The 22,659-nt window shown below is 37.3% G+C and overlaps 1 protein-coding gene across 4 annotated transcripts in view; it reads right to left on the reverse strand.

The window, feature by feature from the left end:
• Positions 1 to 22,659, reverse strand: part of DENND1B (DENN domain containing 1B) — a 258,142-nt gene that overhangs the window by 47,261 nt on the left and 188,222 nt on the right. For all 4 annotated transcript variants that reach the window (XM_057549265.1, XM_057549273.1, XM_057549259.1 and 1 more), the window contains 2 exons: positions 6,812 to 6,902; positions 350 to 390 (listed from right to left, as the gene is read on the reverse strand). In XM_057549265.1, the coding sequence (XP_057405248.1) occupies positions 350 to 390; positions 6,812 to 6,902 (132 nt within the window). The remainder of the gene's footprint in view (positions 1 to 349; positions 391 to 6,811; positions 6,903 to 22,659) is intronic.

Raw genomic sequence — 22,659 nt, forward strand, 5'->3', positions numbered from 1 at the left:
TTAACAAAAGCACATTACCAGAAATAATAAAACTCCCATCAAATCCTACCACTCCGCCTAACTCCTTCTTCTGGAATATATTATAAGGTGACAGTAAAATCTTGCTTTTCAAATCAAGCCATTTATTTTGCAAACGGAAAGACAACAGCTTTCTATTTTAAAATTTTCTTTATAACTAGCAACAAACCATAAGCATAAAATAAAAATATTTAAAGTGTGAGAAAATATAGAAACATTTCAAATATTGCCAATAAACAGCATAAACATAAACAGTATACTTGAACTGAACATTTTCCCATGTATGTTAGAGTGAAAGAAAAAAAAAGAAACTGTGACGGTTTATTATTACCTTGACTGTATGCACCCATTGCTGATATGACCTCGAGTTCCCTGAAATATATAAAAATAAGATGTCAGGAATATCTGATCAAATATAAATCCATAAACCAAAATTCATCAAGAACTAGTATTTCTAGGATTTTAGTAGGCAAATTTTATTTATCTGCAATATTGTAAAAGAAGCAATTCACCATAAGAACTAATAAATGCTCTAATTCTTAGGAAAGTAATAACTAGCATTTTTAAGACTACTTTTTCTTTACTCATATATGAAGATAACATGTTAAGGTAGTCTACCTTCTTTCATTTTAACACTACTTTCAGAGGGAAAAAATAACCTCTCTTTCGAAATCCAAAATTCCTACATCTTTTAAACTGATTTTTTAATATTTATGTCTATGTTGTTTTGTAAAAGTTTGGCTCTTTTATACAATTAGGTTCATTTAAAACAATATTTAAAGTGTATAAGGAAAGGAAAAAACTAGAAGGAAATTTAGAAATGCAAAGATCCTTGAGGACCAAAAAGATTCCTCTATGGTTGTTAGACGTTAGTATTAATTGATAGCAAATTTTACTTTGAGGCAGTTAACCTGCAGTAATGTTCTGAAAATATTCTCTAGTTGTAAATCCAAATCTGAAGGATACTACCCAAGGAAATATGGTAGTACCTCCTCATGGTTATCAGAAAGTTCAAATGCCGACACAACCAGTCCTAGTAAGACTAGTAATCATATATTTGGCTCCAAATATGATAATTAATTTAATCAATAAGATGATATAAGAAGGCAAAAAAAAAAAAAAAAAAAAAAGAAAGCCACACAACTAAAGTACTGTTTTATATCAGCTGACTTTAGTTAGAGTTCATCTACCTTCCTGGTTGTTTAAATGCTTACATACTCCCACAAGAAAAAAACAAAGGTTACTCAGAGACTGACTACCCAGTACAAAGGATCCCTAAAGTAGACTGTGTTCTCCTCCTGTGTGTAGCTGTGGCTTTTTAACAAATGCATCACCTTGCTGTTACAGCACAGAGGCAGAATGATCCTTAGCCTAAGAACTTCTTTCTAGCTGTTACCTTTGCATCCCTAATCAACAGCAGGCAAAAAAATTCCAGCTCTGGATTCACTCCTATACTTAAAAATCTCTCCCTAATTTCAAAGAAGTATCAAGAAACAACCCCTATTCTGAAAAACATCTCTTACTACTCAGCACTGCACTGTACCTTTTCTGGAAGAAGAAATATGAGGAAAATAATATTTTTCTAATCTTATGAAATGACTATAGCAAAATGTATCTACCTAAAATAGCCTATGCATTGCTTAAAGGGCATGAGTTTCAGATAGTATACAGTCTGACCAAAATTTTTAAATTTTTATTTCCCTTGTAAAATGATGAAAAAAATCCAAGTTATTCTATTAATTTATTTCTCAAGGAGATCTTATTAACAAAAAATAAACAGTATGTCTTCATCCAGATTATTCATATACTTTTACTTCTCTACTAAAAATTCTCATCAGTTCATATACTTTTTACTTCTCTACTAAAAATGGTTGTGTGGAAATCACATATTTAAAACTTGGTTGTTATGCATAGTATTCTGGAAAGTGTTTTAATTCATTCCCCAAAATGAATTTAAGAAAGTGGAAAGAGAAACACCAACTACTCTATGATAACTATTTAGCATTCTGGAACACCTGTCATTCCAGAAAACGTATTTTTTAAACCTCTGAACCACAAAGAAAGTAACTATCATAAAACTTCAGAGCAGTTACAGAAAGGTCAGTTCTTGGAGAAAGCTGTGAGGAATAAAAATAGCTCATACGTGTTCAGCTCTTTACTGGTTGCAGAATGTTTTTGTCTGCGTTATATGACTTGAGTTGCATCTTTCTCCTGTAAAATAGGCCAAGCAGGTGGTACCACAGGCAGAGCAGCTGGACGGGAAGGAAGTGGGCTCTGCAGTCCAGTGGGTCTGTGGGTCAGGCCACTCTGCCCTTGTGAACCGTGCCACTGGGACTAGGTCTGTAACGTGGCAGCTGCAACGCGTAGCATGTGACAGCACACCATCAACTTAGTTATTCTGACAAATAACTTGCCAAGTGAGGAAACTGAGGTTCTGAGGTGATTATCTGCCCAAGTTCACAAAGATCGCAATTGAGAAAGAATAAGAATCTAGGTATTTTAATTCTTGGCTCATTAGTCCTTCAACTTTTAAGATTGCTAAATAAAATATGAGAAGAGTTAAGTTCTATAGAGATTTCCTCTGTATGACTTCAAAGCGATTATATTAGAAAGGAAAGGGGGCTGCTCAAAGCTGATACCTAGAGGAGAAACAGCTGATAGTAAAAACCACCTGTAATAATAATGCGGAATCATGTGGTATAGGGACAAACAGGAAGTCCCTAAGTAAACAGCTTAAGATAATAGGAAAACATGTAGTACAATTTAGGTAGATTCCTAGTAAAAAAATTTTTAAAGGCTTAATTGTCTCTTTCAACTCTAGTGCTTTTAAGTCTGAAGGCTCCTATTTCCACAAAATTTATGAGACAAGCACATTATTCTCTGATGATGTGTGTTTTTTTAAAAAGGCTGTTTTTCTTCTCAAAAAATAAATCTAAATGCCAAAAAAAAACCCCAACAACCCTCAGTCTTTCTTTTAAAGTAACTGGATTAATGGAAATAATAAGCATTATTGAGGAAATTCTTAACATTGTACTTGTTAATCAACAAGTGATTTTCTTACATTCAAGGACAAAATATCTTTCTCATTTGTGCAAAGACTTTCTCTTCAAATATATTTGCTTAAATTCCAGTAACCTGCAGTCACTTACCAAAAAATGTAAATTGGTCTAAATTGTTCAGTGAGGCCAGAAAAATGCCACTAAAACTAATGATTACCTACTACCCCTTCAAATTTCTTTGGTAACTAGTCAGTAAAAAAAGAAATAGGATTAAATAAATACAAGACTGATCAGATTATGCTATGAAACTAATGAAGAAACCAATGCTATTAATGGAGGGTAACCACACACTTCTATGTAAAATCAACCTGAAAATGTGTCTCCTTTTTAAAGTTCAGAAAACTGGATGTGGATTTTTAATAACTAGTCTTATTTTAAATGAAAAAAAAATAGAGGTACAAACTACTAGGTATATTGTAAAATAAACAAAATACTAGGATGTAATGTATAGCACAGTATAATATACAGCCAATATCTAATAATAACTTTAAATGGAGCATGATCTAGAAAAATACCAAATCACTATGTTATATACCTGAAACTGATATAACATTGTAAATCAATTTTAAAAAATTAAGGGGGAAAAAAAACATGTTCTTAACTACTCAATATTCCTCAGTTGCTTTTTCACAGACCGATATTTGTGTTTATCTAATTGCATCCTTTGTCCTATTCGTGGTCTCTTTGATGACCTTTTAACCTCTATGATATTCTTCCCTCTACACATTTTCTGATATTCTCTTTACTTTCCTCTTAGGATAAGGTTGAATGTTCTACAAGTCTCCCATGAAAGGGAGCAGGAGTAACATGGATTTCCTTAACAGTTCTGACCACAGGGATTCACAGGACAGAGGAGCGTTTTGGAAAATCCACACCCATTCACAGCTGTTAACCACAGTTCTAGACCCAATGTGAATCTAGATGTTCTACATGTGATGGGCTGCACAAGAGCCTCAGTAATTACACAGCTCCACTATACTCACATTCATTTTATCATAACCATGCATATTAGCAACAAAAATAGTATATAAACTGCCACTGTAATGGAATAAAGAGGAGAAATGAGATGCTCGTCTAAAATCTCCCAGTTATTTTTGCTTAAAGGAACATATGATTTTTTCTTTAGCTTCAGTGAATGTTGATTTCTCCTACAGTGATCTTTCTGAAGGTTTTATATATTAAAAAGTCTTCAAAGGATATTCAAAAGAGACAGGAATTTTGCTTTTATCCATCAGAGCAGAGAAGGCTTGAGCACTGCTCTTGTTTACTGAAGGTCTTCTAATTGAGAAGATCTCTTATCATAAGAAGGCAACAGATCACAGTTATTAAAGCAGGAGCTCTGAAGCCAGGTGGTCACGTGTGACCTTGGGCAAATTATCGAGGTGGGTACCCTCATAAAAATAAGGCTACACCAAAAAAAAAAAAAAAAAACCAAAAAAAACAACCTACTCAAAGTCCCTCACAGGGTGCTGTGAGGGTTAAGTGAGATAATGCTTGGAGAGCTCTTACAAGAGCTTCTACCACATACTAACATTCAATAAGTATGAACATTTATCATAATTTTTACTGTAACTATGGGAGAAATGAGAAAGTTATAACAGTTTACTTTTCGAACACCAGTTCGGTATCTCAGACCTATTCTTTCTCACAAATGTAGTCCAGATGACAAATGTTTGGAGCAGACTTCTAGGAACTATTTTTGGAACTATACATACACATATATCTCATTAGTAAGAACAATGCTAATTTTTAAAAGATTATTCGCCTTTTTATTTCAAATTCTAATGATTTTGCTTTTTTTTCTTCTAAGAAGAATCTCTATGTATCTCTAAGATAATAACCTAAAATATAATAATTAAAAGAATAACACTTGACAGCCAGGCATCATTTTCTAGTGTACTTTCTTGCTGTACCTACTGAAATGAATACTTGTTAAATGATGCTTTCCTTTTGGATCAGTATTGGCGCCTTAAAGTAAAATAAGAGTTCAAAACCTTTTTCATTTTTAGAAGGAACAACAAAGTGGTTGGCATTAAGTTGTACTGAAAATGCAGCAGTCTCTAAATCAGATGCTAACTGGTGATAAATATTCTTCTGTTCTTTTTTTAAACAGCAGGACCTTTCGTGAAAAAATTTGGTGACCCTCCTCCCACCAGAAAAGCCACCTACCCTCTACTCTGTTACAGAGGTCTGCGGACCAATGGTGAAGACTACAGAATTTCACTACACAAAAGGATCATAGTTCCACCCTATTACTGTCACACGATGTCATCCTCAATCCCATATAAGATACTAGCCCCACGGGTCATAGCGATAATGAGACGGCAGGTATGTAAATGCTGAGTAGGCGCCTCAAGCAATTCGTCCACGAGCTGACAATATTTTGCTTGTCTGAGTTGAAAAGTAAAAAAGCCTTATTTTAACACAAAAGTTCCATTGAAGCTAAATTTTTATCCATAAGCTGAGGAGAGCAAGGAGCTGAATGATTCCACATTCAGCTCACTTGCTGAGTCAAGGAAACAGTTTTTCCCAAAGCTGAAAGCTTTCAGTGAAATGCTATGCTTACATCAGAGGAAGGTCCATAACTGCTCAGTTCATCTGTACCTCTTATAATGAACAAATGATCTCAATGGTTTTTATATTTTTGTGGTGCAAAAATAAATCTTATTCAAGATTAGAATTAAATTTGGGGAAATTTGTAGATGAGGACTTATTACTCTTTGTCTTTTCACAGTTTATTTCTCAATGCTAGCAACTATTTATTCACACACAGACTAAAGGCTTCTTTTTCCCCAAATTAAACCTACATATAAGTGGAAAAACTACTATCACACCAGGTGAAAATGAACACACCAGGGATTATTTGTTTAGTCCATCCCAAATCTAGAACAGCACCTGGTACACTGGAAACACTCAGCAAATACTGGCTGAAAGAATGAAGAGGACATTTCAAGGTCTCAAGCAAAATTCTCTGCCAGAATCAGGACTACATACTGGAACATCATGTACAGAGTACCATTCCCTAAGTCATTAATTTCCTAAGTACTGTGACACTGTCTGAATTATTTACATTTCAAACAATGTAATCGCTCAATTATATTACAGTTAATTATATTAAATAAAAATGGGGCATCACCTAACGGTGTGTCACACATACAAAATAAGACACCTCCTTCCACTGCTTTAAGTGAGCACTTATTACAGTGACAAGTGTAAGAACATGGGACAGTAAACTGAAAAGTCTGTTCCTAACGCTGCAGGGTCTGCAAAGCAAAAAAAAGGTAGACTTCTACAATGACACTCTTACTACAGAAGCAGCTGTGGTGTTCAAACCTTTCTTTCTAGACTACATTAAAATCTACTATACCAACAACAATCTCAGTTCTTTCATTCTTAGTAGTAGATATCACTAGTAGTTTTCTAGTGGAGAAAACTAGTCAGGAGGCTGGAAAATACAAACTAATTGCATTTCTATGATATTCATCTCCAGTAATATTAAGAGACTATCCAAGCAAACCACTACCAACTCATGAGACCACCTTAATGCCTTGAATAACATACCAGGCAAAGTAAGTTAATACTATAGTTCTTATAAGATGAAAAAAATGTATCTAAGATATTAGATATTTAGGAGAAAATAGTTGTTTATGAAGTAGATTATATGAGACACAAGTGCAAATATCAAGATAATTGTTATTCAGAAAATGGATAATCTCACTGGAACTAGTCTTTACCTCCACAAAAGCCACCTGAAGTGATCTCTTCTTCAAATACATCAGAGAAACCCTTTCCTGCATTTAGTTTTGCCAGTCGACCATCGATAAACTGAAATTAAAAAGTGTCAAATATGTTAATTTTCCTTTACTTAAAAGATTTAATTTTTACTTACAACAAAAATATTAATAGCAGATACTCATATAAATTACACACATATGTGTGTACACACATACAGATACATGACAAGAAAATTCTCAAACCACTGAAACAGCAGGTACTCCGTAAATAGCAGCTTATTAGTTAAATGACAAATGTACGGCACAGACTAACTTCATTAACAAGAAATAAAACAGTGTGGCGGTAAAGGTCACAGCGTCTGTGAGGGTCTGCATGAGGCTGCTGCCAGGCGAGCCTTGGCCCGTGAGACTGTGTCCTCCCCCCAGGCCTCAGTTTTCTCAGTATCTGCCTCATGCATTGCTGCAAACATTAAATTAAATTAACACAGACTTACTAGCACAGCCTCTGATGCAGTAAGCATCCAAGAAACGTTAGACATTACTATTTTGAGGTTAATATTAACTTCATCCAGTAAAATAAAACACTCATCTAAACTGTTATGTTCTAAAGCATTAACAGAGCACCAGATAATTCTAACCAGTTAAGAACAAAATAAATATAACTTTCACAATTCCTGGCATATGTATTGACTGAATGATCAGAACTACGGTTATGAACATGAATATTGTTCAGGTAAACGCATGTTGACTTGACTTGCATGAGGCTGTTTTAAGCAGTATTTTTCAGCATTCTGAAAGAAGAGATTGGGGTGGGAAATAGATGCTACCAAGAGCACCTGGAGATCCTTTTCAAAACACAGTACCTGGAGCGTATCGCCCACCACCTGTTTTGCCCCATCTCCGTCCTGTTCCTACATACACAGCATAGCAGAATCTTGGGGTTTTGAAAAATATCCTTAGGTGATTATTTTGCTGACCAATCCCAGGCATAAACCAGTGATATATTCTACACGCACATGTACTACTGGCACTTGGTTAATTTTATACTGTTTATCTGTGGCATCTGACACTTGTATCACTTACATTATGAAAAATATTATAAATGTTTTGAGGTTTCTCCACTCATAAGGACAGTGAAGTATCTTTAAGGCTCCATTGCATGAGAGGCAAAGGATAACACAAGAAAGACTTAAATGATGTCTGAAGAGCAGACTTGAAGATTTAGGGATTAACATAAAATGTTCATTTTCATTCTGGAATTAATTAATGCTGGCCACAATTTTTTCACCCTAGAAATTTAAAGTTTAGTTAAAATAAGGTAGCTTATATTAGTTAAAATAAGAATTTTTACAAAATTCTCACAGTCTGCCCTAGTTTTCTGGTTAAATGGTTAGTGGACAAAGAAACTAAGGGGAGTGGTGAGGGCAGTGCTGTTCCCGGGCAGCAAGGTGAAGATCAGGAACAGCAGGAAGTCACATCAGTTGTAAGATTCTGAGACAGAAATGTCTTACAGATGCAAATTAATGAAGAATGGCAAATGAATCAAGAGATTCCTATTCAAAATGTGGTTTAGGGGGGAGGGGAAAAAATGTGGTTTAACTACCTTATTATCATGCAATGGTTTTAACCAAAAATGTGGTAAAATGGGTTTAAACAGACATAGTCTAAAAGGATACGGTCCTGGGGGGGACCTTCAAGATGGTGGAGGAGTAAGACGTGGCGATCATCTTCCTCCCCACAAATACATCAGAAATACATCTACATGTGGAACAACTCCTACAGAACACCTACTGAACGCTGGCAGAAGACCTCAGACTTCCCAAAAGATGCCTGAAGGCGACCTACACGCAGAGGCGGGGCCATATCCAAAGCTGAACCCCAGGAGCTGTGCGAACAGGGAAGAGAAGGGGAAATCTCTCCCAGCAGCCTCAGGAGCAGCGGATTAAAGCTCCACAAACAACTTGATGTGCCCAGCGTCTGTGGAATACCCGAATAGACAACGAATCAGCCCAAAATTGAGGTGGTGGACTTTGGGAGCAACTGTAGACTTGGGGTTTGCTGTCTGCAACTGACTTGTTTCTGATATTTATGTTTACCTTATTTTAGTTTTTAGTGATTGTTATCACTGGTAGATTTATTTATTGGTTTGGTTGCTGTCTTCCTTTTTCTAAAATTATTATTATTGTTTATGTTAATAATTTTAATTTCCTTCCTCCCTCCCTCCCTCCCTCCCTCCTTTCCTTCCTCCCTCCCTTCCTTCCTTCCTTTCTTTCTTTCTTTTTTCTCCCTTTTCTTCTAAGCCGTGTGGCTGACGGGGTCTACGTGCTCCTGCCTGGAGTCAGGCCTGAGCCTCTGAGGTGGGAGAGCTGAGTTCAGGACACTGGACCAGCAGAGACCTCCGGGCCCCATGTAATATCAATCGGTGAGAGCTCTCCCAGAGATCTCCATCTCAATGCTAAGACCCAGCTCCACTCAACGACCAGCAAGCTACAGTGCTGGACACCTGATGCCAAACAACTAGCAAGACAGGAACACAACCCCACCCATTAGCAGAGAGGCTGCCTAAAAGCATACTGAGTTCACAGACACCCCAAAACACACCACCAGACGTGGTCCTGCCCACTAGAGAGACAAGATCCAGCCCCACCCACTAGAACACAGGCACCAGTCCCCTTCACCAGGAAGCCTATACAAGCCACTGAACCAACCTCTCCCACTGGGGGCAGACACCAAAAACAACAGGAACTACAAACCTGCAGCCTGTAAAAAGGAGACCCCAAACACAGTAAGTTAAACAAAATGAGAAGACAGAGAAATATGCAGCAGATGAAGGAGCAAGGTAAAAACCCACCAGACCAAACAAATGAAGAGGAAACAGGCAGTCTACCTTAAAAGGAATTCAGAGTAATGATCGTAAACATAAGCCAAAATCTTGGAAATAGAATGGAGAAAATACAAGAAACATTTAACAAGGACCTAGAAGAACTAAGGAGCAAACAAACAATGAAGAACAACACAATAAATGAAATTAAAATTTCTCTAAAAGGAATCAATAGCAGAATAACTGAGGCAGATGAACGGATAAGTGACCTGAAGATAAAATAGGGGAAATAACTACTGCACAGCAGAATAAAGAAAAAAGAAAGAAAAGAATTGAGGACAGTCTCAGAGACCTCTGGGACAACATTAAATGCACCAACATTCGAATTATATGGGTCCCAGAAGAAGAAGAGAAAAAGAAAGGGTCTGAGAAAATATTTGAAGAGATTATAATTGAAAACTTCCCTAACATGGGAAAGGAAATAGTCAATCAAGTCCAGGAAGCACACAGAGTCCCATACGGGATAACTCCAAGGAGAAACAGGCCAAGACACATTAATCAAACTATGAAAAATTAAATACAAAGAAAAAATATTGAAAGAAGCAAGGGAAAAGCAACAAATAACATACAAAGGAATCCCCATAAAGGTAACAGCTGATCTTTCAGCAGAAGCTCTACAAGCCAGAAGGGAGTGGCAGGACACATTTAAAGAGATGAAAGGGATAAACCTACAACCAAGATTACTCTACCCAGCAAGGATCTCATTCAGGTTCAATGGAGAAATTAAAAACTTTACAGACAAGCTAAAGCTAAGAGAATTCAGCACCACCAAACCAGCTTTACAACAAATGCTAAAGGAACTTCTCTAGGCAGGAAACACAAGAGAAGGAAAAGACCTACAATAATAAACCCCAAATAATTAAGAAAATGGTAATAGGAACATACATATCGATAATTACCTTAAATGTAAATGGATTAAATGCTCCAACCAAAAGACATGGACTGCCGAATGGATACAAAAACAAGACCCGTATATATGCTCTCTACAAGAGACCCACTTCAGACCTAGGGACACATACAGACTGAAAGTGAGGGGATGGAAGAAGATATTCCATGCAAATGGAAATCAAAAAAAAGCTGGAGTAGCAATTCTCATATCAGACAAAATCGACTTTAAAATAAAGACTATTACAAGAGACAAAGAAGGACACTACATAATGATCAAGGGATCAATGCAAGAAGAAGATATAACAATTGTAAATATTTATGCACCCAGCATAGGAGCACCTCAATACATAAGGCAAATGCTAACAGCCATAAAAGGGGAAATCGACAGTAATGCAATCATAGTAGGGGACTTTAACACTCCACTTTCACCAACGGACAGATCATCCAAAATGAAAATAAATAAGGAAACACAAGCTTTAACTGATACATTAAACAAGATGGACTTAATTGATATTTATAGGACACTCCATCCAAAACAACAGAATACACTTTCTTCTCAAGTGCTCATGGAACATCCTCAGGATAGATCATATCTTGGGTCACAAATCAAGCCTTGGTAAATTTAAGAACATTGAAATCGTATCAAGTATCTTTTCTGACCACAACGCTATGAGACTAGGTATCAATTACAGGAAAAAAACTGTAAAAAAACACAAACACATGGAGGCTAAACAATATGCTACTAAATAACCAAGAGATCACTGAAGAAATTAAGAGGAAATCAAAAAATACCTAGAAACAAATGACAATGAAAACACGACAACCCAAAACCTATGGGATGCAGCCAAAGCAGTTCTAAGAGGGAAGTTCATAGCAATACAATCCTACCTCAAGAAACAAGAAAAAGCTCAATAAACAACCTAACCCTACATCTAAAGCCATTAGAGAAAGAACAAAAAACCCCCAAAGTTAGAAGAAGGAAAGAAAACATAAAGATCATATCAGAAATAAATGAAAAAGAAATGAAGGAAACAATAGCAAAGATCAATAAAAGTAAAAGCTGGTTCTTTGAGAAAGTAAAAAAAATTGATAAACCATTGGCCAGACTCATCAAGAAAAAAAGGGAGAAGACTCAAATCAACAGAATTAGAAATGAAAAAGGAGAAGTTACAACTGACACTGCAGAAATACAAAGGATCATGAGGGATTACTACAAGCAACTATATGCCAATAAAATGGACAACCTGCAAGAAATGGACAAATTCTTAGAATAGCACAACCTTCCGAGACTGAACCAGGAAGAAATAGAAAATATAAACAGACCAATCACAAGCACTGAAATTGAAACTGTGATTAAAAATCTTGCAACAAACAAAAGCCCAGGACCAGATGGCTTCACAGGCGAATTCTATCAAACATTTAGAGAAGAGCTAATACCTATCTTTCTCAAACTCTTCCAAAATATAGCAGAGGGAGGGACACTCTCATACTCATTCTACGAGGCCACCATCACCCTGATACCAAAACCAGACAAAGATGTCACAAAGAAAACTACAGGCCAACATCACTGGTGAACACAGACACAAAAATCCTCAACAAAATACTAGCAAACAGAATCCAACAGCACATTAAAAGGATTGTACACCATGATCAAGTGGGATTTATCCCAGGAATGCAAGGATTCTTCAGTATACACAAATCAGTCAATGTGATACACAATGTTAACAAACTGAAGGATAAAAACCATATGATAATCTCAAAAGATGCAGGAAAAGCTTTCGTCAAAATTGAACACCCATTTATGATAAAAATTCTCCAGAAAGTAGGCATAGAGGGAACCTACCTCAACATAATAAAGCCCATATAGACAAACCCACAGCCAACATCATTCCTAATGGTGAAAAACTGAAACCATTTCTTCTAAGATCAGGAAAAAGACAAGGTTGCCCACTCTCATCACTATTATTCAACATAGTTTTGAAAGTTTTAGCCACAGCAATCAGAGAAGAAAAAGAAATAAAAGGAATCCAAATCGGAAAAGAAGAAGTAACACTGTCACTGTTTGAAGATGACATTATACTATACACAGAGAGTCCTGAAGATGCTACCAGAAAACTACACTAGAGCTAATCAATGAATTTGGTAAAGTAGCAGGATACAAAATTATTGCACAGAAATCTTCGTATTGCTATACACTAAAGATGAAAAATCCTAAAGAGAAATTAAGGAAATACTCTCATTTACCATTGCAACAAAAAGAATAAAATACCTAGGGATAAACCTTCCTAAGAAGACAAAAGACCTGTATGCAGAAAACTATAAGACACTGATGAAAGAAATTAAAGACGATACAGACAGTTGGAGAGATATACCATGTTCTTGGACTGGAAGAATCAACACTGTGAAAATGACTATCCTACCCAAAGCAATCTACAGATTCAATGCAATTCTTATCAAACAACCAATGGCATTTTTCACAGAACTAGGACAAAAAATTTCACAATTTCTATGGAAACACAAAAGACCCCTATAGCCAGAGCAATCTTGAGAAAAAACAATGTAGCTGGAGGAATCAGGCTCCCTGAATTCAGACTATACAACAAAGCTACAGTAATCAAGACAGTATGGTACTGGCACAAAAACAGAAATATAGATCAATCGAACAGGAAAGAAAGCCCAGAGATAAACCCACACACCTATGGTCACCTTATCTTTGATAAAGGAGGCAAGAATATACAATGGAGAAAAGACAGCCTCTTCAATAAGTGGTGCTGGGAAAACTGGACAGCTACATGTAAAAGAATGAAATTAGAACACTTCCTAACACCATAGACAAAAATAAACTCAAAATGAATTAAAGACCTAAATGTAAGGCCAGACACTATAGGACTCTTAGAGGAAAACATAGGCAGAACACTCCATGACATAAATTACAGCAGGATCCTTGCTGACCCACCTCCTAGAGAAATGGAAATAAAAACAAAAATAAACAAATGGGGCCTAATGAAACTTAAAAACTTCTGCGCAGCAAAGGAAACCATAAACAAGATGAAAAGACAACCCTCAGAGTGGGAGAAAATATTTGCAAAGGAGGCAACTGACAAAGGACTAATCTCCAAAATATACAAGCAGTTCATGCAGCTCAATATCAAAAATCAAACAACTCAAATCCAAAAATGGGCAGAAGACCTGAATAGACATTTCTCCAAAGAAGATATACAGATGGCCAAGAAACATATGAAAGGATGCTCAACATCACTAATCATTGGAGAAATGCAAATCAAAACTACAATGAGGTATCACCTCACACCAGTCAGAATGGCCATCATCAAAAAATCTACAAACAATAAATGCTGGAGAGGGTGTGGAGAGAAGGGAACCCTCTTGCACTGATGGTGGGAATGTAAATTGATACAGCCACTATGGAGAACAGTATGGAGGTTCCTTAAAAAACTAAAAATAGAACTACCACATGACTCAGCAATCCCACTACTGGGCATATACCCTGAGAAAACCATAATTCTAAAAGAGTCATGTACCAAAATGTTCACTGCAGCTCTATTTACAATAGCCAGGACATGGAAGCAACCTAAGTGTCCATCGACAGATGAATGGATAAAGAAGATGTGGCACATATATACAGTGGAATATTACTCAGCCATAAAAAGAAACGAAATTGAGTTATTTGTAGTGAGGTGGATGGACCTAGAGTCTGTCATACAGAGTGAAGTAAGTCAGAAAGAGAAAAACAAATACCATATGCTAACACATATATATGGAATCTAAAAAAAAAAAGTGGTTCTGATGAACCTATGGGCAGGACAGGAATAAAGTCGCAGACATAGAGAATGGACTTGAGGACACGGAGAGGGGGAAGGGAAAGCTGGGACGAAGTGAGAGAGTAGCATGGACATATATACACTACCATATGTAAAATAGATAGCTAGTGGGAAGCAGCCACATTGCACAAGGAGATCAGCTCAGTGCTTTGTGACCCCCCTAGAGGGGTGGGAAGGGAGGGTGGGAGGGAGATGCAAGAGGAAGGGGATATGGGGATATATGTATATGTATAGCGGATTCACTTTGTTATACAGAAGAAACTAACACAACATTGTAAAGCAATTATACTCCAATAAAGATGTTAAAAACTAAAACAAAAAAAAGAAAAAGGGTCCGGTCCTGGCTTTTTTGTTAGAGTATGAGTTGCTCTCATAAACATTAGAACTGAGGGCAGGGGCTGTAGATTATCCATTTTTACAGCCACGTTATGCTTGGCACAGAAAAGGTTCTGATAGAACAAATGAAAATGAACGTGGAGTTTGGAGTCTGAAAGCCCTCCCTCACACTCTGCCACTTATTAGCTTTATGATCTCAGGCAACTTGCCATCTCTGGGAATCTGTTTCCCCTTGTATAAAATGGGAATAATAATACATAAATACCTTATGGGGTTTTGTAAGAGTTAACTAAAATAACGTGAAGTGCCTATATTGTAGACACAGCATAAATGTTAAATAATCAAGTTCACTTTCCCTACTGTCACCACCCTTTCCATCTCTGTCAACCCCTGAGGTTCCTGAGTGAGGGATCACGGCCCCTCAGGTAGGCAGCTTTAACACCTGGCAGAACGCCTAACACATAGTTGGAAATGAATGTTTACAAGGGACTGCATACACTGAAACAATGCTAAAGGGCATACACTTTTCATGGTTTTAAAGTTAAAGAACTATAAGTTGTGGAATTATTCATTTCATCTCGAGATAAAAGATAGTAACTTCCAACCTTGGGCACCTTTGCTACATACAATAAATGGTTAATTTGAAAATAATATAGTTTAAAATGCTTGCAGAATTTGACTTGCACACACTTTCAGCACAGTATGATAAATCAAACTAAAGTGATCTAAGGTGATGGATTTTGAAAAAATAAGGTGAAGCAAAATGATAAATTTAAAATAATATATTACTGACAAATGGAACAAACTAAGACATCCTTTTAAAGGACTTAATGTGCCTTAAAAGATTAAGACTACAAGACTTTTTAAAAGGTTTTCATTTTTGTGTTTACTGGAAATAATCCATTCATTTTAGTTTGAGTGGAACAGTTCAAGTCTAAAAAGAGATAAATCCCAAAACTATTTACTGATGATGCGTTTTTGAGGATGAGTAACTACTCTGTGTTACTAAACTAGTGATTTGAGCCAATAGAAATTCATCACTTGGTAAAATGCCCCATGTTATCACTGACTTTGCAAACAATCCTGTCAGTGACTGACACTTAATCAACATACATACTTAATGAAAATGTCTGTTCTTAAAAGATTAATTTTGTGTGCACACACACGCACACACATTACATACACATTATATACACACACATACCAATGCGGACACCCAGGAATAACTGAGAAGCGGTATTAATGGAGAGGAATGTTGAACCTAACAGTTCTCTAAACTCCTTTTTGTATTTTTGATTCAATAACAGCTTTTATTTTTTCCAAGTGAGATTGGTTCATGGTCACACCACTCTAATAACTCTGGAGCATTTCATAGTAAGGGAATACAGTAGCTACAGTTGTACAGACATAATTTTGAACTAAAAAGTATTACCTTTTGGAAAAGCAATGTCTATATAATGTACTGTAACCTGTCGCTTGACTAGTACTTACCCACATCACTTAGTAAACATGTATCTAAGACATAAGTTAAAATTAGGTGCAAGTAGATTTTTAAAAGAATTTATGAGTATGCTTTAAGTTAATGCTTTTTACATAAATCTTATATTTTGCTTTTTATTCCAAAAGTAAAAATTAATACTTGGAACTGAACATGCTAAATAATCACACGAAAACTTAAATAACATAACTGGAAATCCCAAAAACATTCATAGACATAATTCCATACTATAGATTCTATAATTTACTTATAAACTATAAATAGACAAAATTTATTTAATAAGAATAAATATAATTCTCAAGATCAATAACATCATCCCCTCTAAGTCATTAACAGTTCCAAGAACTGGATTTTGTTAATCCATACAATGTGCTCTTAAAGTGGTGTAACAGGTTACAAGATAAATGTAATTAAGCACCAAAACTGCTTCCTGCTGACTCTTTTGCTTTTGATATTGACATCACTAAGGCTTTCCAAAGAGTTTTTATCTTCAAACAACCATCTTAATAGGAAACTGAGTCAATCTAAAAAAATTATCTGTTGTTGTAAATGCCCTTCAGTAAGCACTATTGTTAAATGGAAATGAACATCTCCACTTCAGTTTTTAACATGTAATTAAATATAAAATGAATGTTTTACAAATGTAATAAAACATAAAGAACAGACTTGATGGCAAGCATCTTTACAAAAAATATATAAAGTATGTTCTGATCAGATTCACAAGTTAAACGTGAATAGATGGCCAGTAAGCCTGATGGAATGTATCTTTCCTCTGAGAGACAAAGTGTATGTTTTTCATAGTTCTTTGATTCTTCACCAGTCAGCGAGTTTCTGGCATTTAGTCCAAAAATCCAAAACAAGTTGTGCTATTAATCCGTGTTCTGATGACTTCAGTGGTCTAGGAATATGTCCTGTAAATATTTAATTGCAATTGATCCATCAAAAACTCTGAGGATGACAATAATTAAGTTTCAAGATTCTTATATCATTTTAAAAGAAATATTTGATTTTTTAATTAAAAGCTCATGAAAAGATTGTTCTGGGGAGAGGGGGCCAGGGGAGCACTTCTCTACCAAGCTGGGGAGGGGGGAGGGGGAGGGCTGTTTTTAGTGCCCACGTGACAGTCTTGTCCCTGAAGAAAAGCAACAGGTGCACTGGAGGCACACAGCACACAAACCCACACGCCCACAGCCCTTCTCCACCTGAAGGAGAAATGACCAAGCCTCAAAAATTTACCTCGCATTAGAAACCCTTCTTGGGCACAAAGATAACTATTAAAGTCTTGAGAGCTAGAGAAAAAGACATTTTTTAACGAATTGGAAATCTTTAGAAATTTAAAGAAAAGTTTAAATACTGTAAAAAAATTACTTTTAAAATATATTAATTTCTTATGGATCTTTAAATTTTCCTTTCTGTATAACGCTTTGGGCTAAAAAAAAAATAAGTAGTCTAATTTAAATATTTCTTCTTAAACAGGCTCAGTAAACCTTGACAGGTTAGTGAAAACTACACTGAAGTGCTACAATAAATTAATCAACAGATACTTACAGACATCTGCTAAATGCTAGGCATTCAGTTAGTTAGCTATATATAAACACAAACTGCTATAACAAGTGGGAAAAAGGTAGGTCAGCTTAAAGCTAAACCAAGAGAATTAAGTATGTGAAGGAACAGAAATAGTTATGTTTATTCCATTTCAAGGATTAGGTAATCATATGACTGTAGTATACCAAATTAGACCACCATGGTATAAGGAACAAAAAAACACTTTGAAGGGTATTATAAAAAGCCCACTCAGTGCAATTTATCATCAGAACTAATAACTTAATGGGACAACAACAGTCCTTCCAGGATATATCAACAGACACGAAATAATCTGCAACAGAATTAAGTCTTTTGAGCTTCATGACCACCAGACAAAAAAATTTCATTAATTTGTTCATTCAATGAACATTTAATTGAATGTTTACTATATGCCAGGCACTTTTCTAGATGCCTAAAAAAACAGAAATGAATGAAACAGACAAAAATTCAAGCCTTCGTAATGTTTAAACATCTAGTGTTTGGGGACGGAGGGACAGAACAGATAGCATGAAATAAGAAGTGTAATGAATTATGTAATGTGTTAGAAGGGAATGAGTGTTGGAAAATAAAACAGACCTGAATGAGGGAGCTCGGGGAGTGTGGGGCAAGGAGCTTTCGGTTGTCGACAGTGTGGTCCAGGGCAGACATCACCATGAGGATGACACCTGAGCCGAGGCTGGAGGGCAAGGAGGCAGCGAGCCCGTGGTCCGGGGGAGAAGAGGACCCAGGAAAGGGGAACCACGGGCATCAACAAGGCGCAGAGCAGGTGTGGACGCACCCAGCAGGCCTGTACCGAGGTCCAGGGGTTGAGAGAAAAACCAAGCAGCGGTGATGCCTGTTCTCACCTTGATTCACAATCTGCAGTCTCAACGGTGCTCTGAACGATGCCCAACAACCTCTTTTTTCTCCAGCCCGCTCACTCTCCATCTACTTCAGGTCTTCTCTCCCCTTAAAGGTCCAGCCACCTCCCCTTCCTCTCTCAGCCCATGACCTTGCTTCCTAATCTCACTGGGAAAAAAAAAAAATGAAACCTAAAGCAACTGAAAGAGAAATTCTGCCAGCTCCTAGCTCACGCCCCCGCCCCTTCCTGCTGTGCACGGGGTGTCTGCTCCTCAGGGACCAGCTCCTCTAGCGCTTCCCCCTCCTATCTCCTGAGTAGACCCGTCTCTGCCAGGTCTGCCCTACAGCCCACGAGCACGTGCCTTCTCCTCCTGACCCCATGTCTTCTCTGGCCTTGTCCACTGTGACGCTCCTCTTTAGGGTGAAACTCAGAAGCACGGCCAGTACTGCTGTCTCCAGGCCCTCCCCGCCCGCACCCCAATCACAAGGTCTCCCTCACCTCTCCGGTAAAGCTGCTCCTGCTGGTGTCATCCTATCTCCATGTTACTAAATCCAGTGCTCAAGTCCAAGTTCTTCCTTTAATCAACCTGTCACAAGCATCTGACATAGTTGGTCCCTCCACTATGGTGTCCTTTCTCTACTTGGTCCCAAAGGTACTCACTAGCCTGAATTCTCTCCTACCTCCAGGGTTACTCACTCCTTCTCGGCCTCCTTGGTCATTGCCCTCTGCCATTTCCTGGTCCCTGGACCTCTGGTCAATCCTATTTATACTCACTCCTTTGGTCATCTCACTTGGTCTCCAGTCTAATGACTTTAACTACTATCTACACGCTGATGACTCCCAAATTTATATCTCAGGTCTAATTTTCGCCTCTGCCTCATCTATCCATTTGCCTAATAAATATCTTACTTGGATGTCTAAAAGACATCTCAGACTTAACATGTCCAAAACTGAACTCTTATTCTTCCCACCAAAATTTCTCCTGCCCACAATCTTGCCCATTTCGATAAAATGCGAATACATCCTGCCAGTTTCTTGGATGAGAAATCATGCAATCATCCCTGACTCCTTTCTCTCACACTGCACGTTAAATCTTTCAGAACATCCATTGGCTATCTTCAGAACAGATCCACGGTCTGACCAGTTCTCTCATCTTCCACAGACCAGTTCCAGACTGCCCTCTCCTCTCACACAGATTACAGCACAGCCTCTCAATCTTCCTTCTGCTTCCCCCGTGACCACCCCACAGGATGGTGCCCAAATGCCACATTCCCCATGAAATCTACACTGGCTATGCTACTGTAAGGTGCAATCTCACCCCAACCCCTGGTGGTCCCCCTTCTTGTTCCATTTACTTTTCCACAGTCCTTATCATCTCTGAATATTCTACATAATTTAGCTAACTTATTGTTGGTCCCCCTCCCACTAGAAACACAGAATTCACAACGTCAGAAATTCTTTTCTGCTTTGTTCTCCAAAGTATCCCAGCGCCCAGAACACTTCCTAGTAGACAGCAGACACTCAAATTATACTGTTGAATGACAGAATGAATAAAGAATACTTAGATGAGTGTTTCTAAAATTTTAGTGTGCCTATTTTTATGGTATTTCATTATTAATGTAAATTTCTGGGTTTTAATCCAAGCCTCCTAAATCCAAAATTTTTGAAGGTGAGACTTAAGAAGATGCATCTTTAATAGACTTTCTAGCTAAATCTGATGCAGGTGGTTTGAGCCCACATTTAGACAAACGCTGTTTAGGATACTACTTGCAACTCATTAACAAAGGATGCTGAAAAAATGTATCCCTTGGGCTTCCCTGGTGGCGCAGTGGTTGAGTATCTGCCTGCCAATGCAGGGGACACGGGTTCGAGCCCTGGTCTGGGGAGATCCCACATGCCGCGGAGCAACTAGGCCCGTGAGCCACAACTACTGAGCCTGCGCGTCTGGAGCCTGTTCTCCGCAACAAGAGAGGCCGCGACAGTGAGAGGCCCGCGCACCGCGATGAAGAGTGGCCCCCGCTTGCCGCAACTAGAGAAAGCCCTCGCACAGAAACGAAGACCCAACACAGCCAAAAATAAATAAATAAATTTTTTTAAAAAATGTATCCCTTGTCCTAATAAGCTCTCTCTCCTTGTGTATTCCTTTTTCTACCAATAGGTGTCCATGTCTTCCCTATGTCACATGTTATTTTTATTCTTTTTTCATGTTATAAAATATGTGCTTGATACAATTACCATCTCCCATCCATTCATATGTCAAATATTTCCTAATACTCCCAAACTGTTGAATTTTTAGCACTAGGAATGCATGTGTTGATCTTAGCTATAGATGACATACCATAAATAAGTAACTATCGTGCTTCTTTCAAAAAAGATCAATAGGAAAATGTAGAAATGTATAAGAATTTATTATTTATGTTAAAAGCTTTCTAAAATCTCCAGCTAACATAAAAGGAAAATATTTGGCTTTTGACCCACTCCTTTTATCCAATATCTTATGAAGTCAGAGAAAGTGGGTCATAGCACAAAATACAGAGAGTGCGGAGGATCCCTCAGAATTTTCACTTTTACACACTATACCAGTAAGTGACTCTAGGTTTGAAATTACAGACACCACTCAGCTGAAACACCTGACTCCTACAATGTTTGGATTTTCCCAAATGAAATAGATGAAGAGCTTATAAAATATCCATTATATTCAATTTTATGAGCTCATCATCTACCAAAATCATAAAGACATTTTCCTGCCTATTTCTTATAACAGGAATAGCAGTTTTTATTTGATTTCTTTATTTAACAATATTAAGTGTCTACTATATACTAGATATTAGGATACAAACACTTTAAAAATGATCCTTGTCTTTACAGAGCCTACAACTCAAGAAGGAGCCAAACAAACCAACAAATATCATATGGTACAAATCCAAGATGCTAAAAGGCAAGGAATCTATAAAAGACTGAGATCAAGAACCTGCAAAAGGGACATCTGAACCAAGTCTTAAAGAATGACTGAGTAACGTAAAATGGAGAGAGAGCGTTCAAGCCAGAGAAGACAGGAAGGCAACAAGCACAGATGCATTTATTCATTCCTTTACTCCTGAAGGGACGGTAAGTCTTAGTGGCTCCGTGGATCCAAGTCCTAACTCTACCACATACTAGCTGCTGTGTACACTCTTAGCAAATTATTTAACCTCCCCATAATTTAGGTGTATAACCTGCAAAGTGGCAGTAATAAAGTAGGTCACTGTGAAGATTAAACTAGTCTAGATAAAGCACTCAAACAGTACCCTGCGTAAGTCAATATCCAATAAATGTTATTTTTATTTATTCATAATGATCATCATTCATTCTCTATTTATTAAGTATCCATTACAATTCAAGTGAGAAGCATAAAGAGGTGAAACCATTTTCAGAGACCTAAGAGCGAACATCCAGAATGGCTGCAGTAAGGGTATTTAGAGACGTATTAGAGAAAACACTAGAGAGACAAATGCCAGAAGATGACGGATTCTGGGTGCCAGGCTAGGGTGTGAACATCACCCTAGATATAATGAGAAAGATGTAAGATTTGCTTTTCAGAAAGAATGCTCTCAAAGCAGACTGGAGGATGGCTTGAAAGGGGGGGGCTAAATGAAAGAACACAAACCGGTTGCCCAACAAGTCACTGACACTGAAACGGGGGAGAATAAAATAGGTAAATCTAACATTTCGAAAGCAGAATCAACAGAACATAGTAAACAACTAGAAACTGGGTGCAAGAAAGGTTCGTGGTGATGGTATGAGAAAAGATGACACCTAATTTTCTGGTTTAGGCAACAGGGTAGAATTAGTTCTCAAAAGAAGGGGTGCAGGAGGGGCCAGTATGTGTGTGTATGTGCAGATGCACGTATGTATATGGGCGATGCACGTGTTTGTATGGGAGTGTATGTATATGTATACACGCATGTATACATTTGCACGGGTCTAAACATACGTTTAGGA

This window comes from Balaenoptera acutorostrata, chromosome 1 (genome assembly GCF_949987535.1).
Source record: "Balaenoptera acutorostrata chromosome 1, mBalAcu1.1, whole genome shotgun sequence".
Classification (NCBI taxonomy): Eukaryota; Metazoa; Chordata; class Mammalia; order Artiodactyla; family Balaenopteridae; genus Balaenoptera; species Balaenoptera acutorostrata.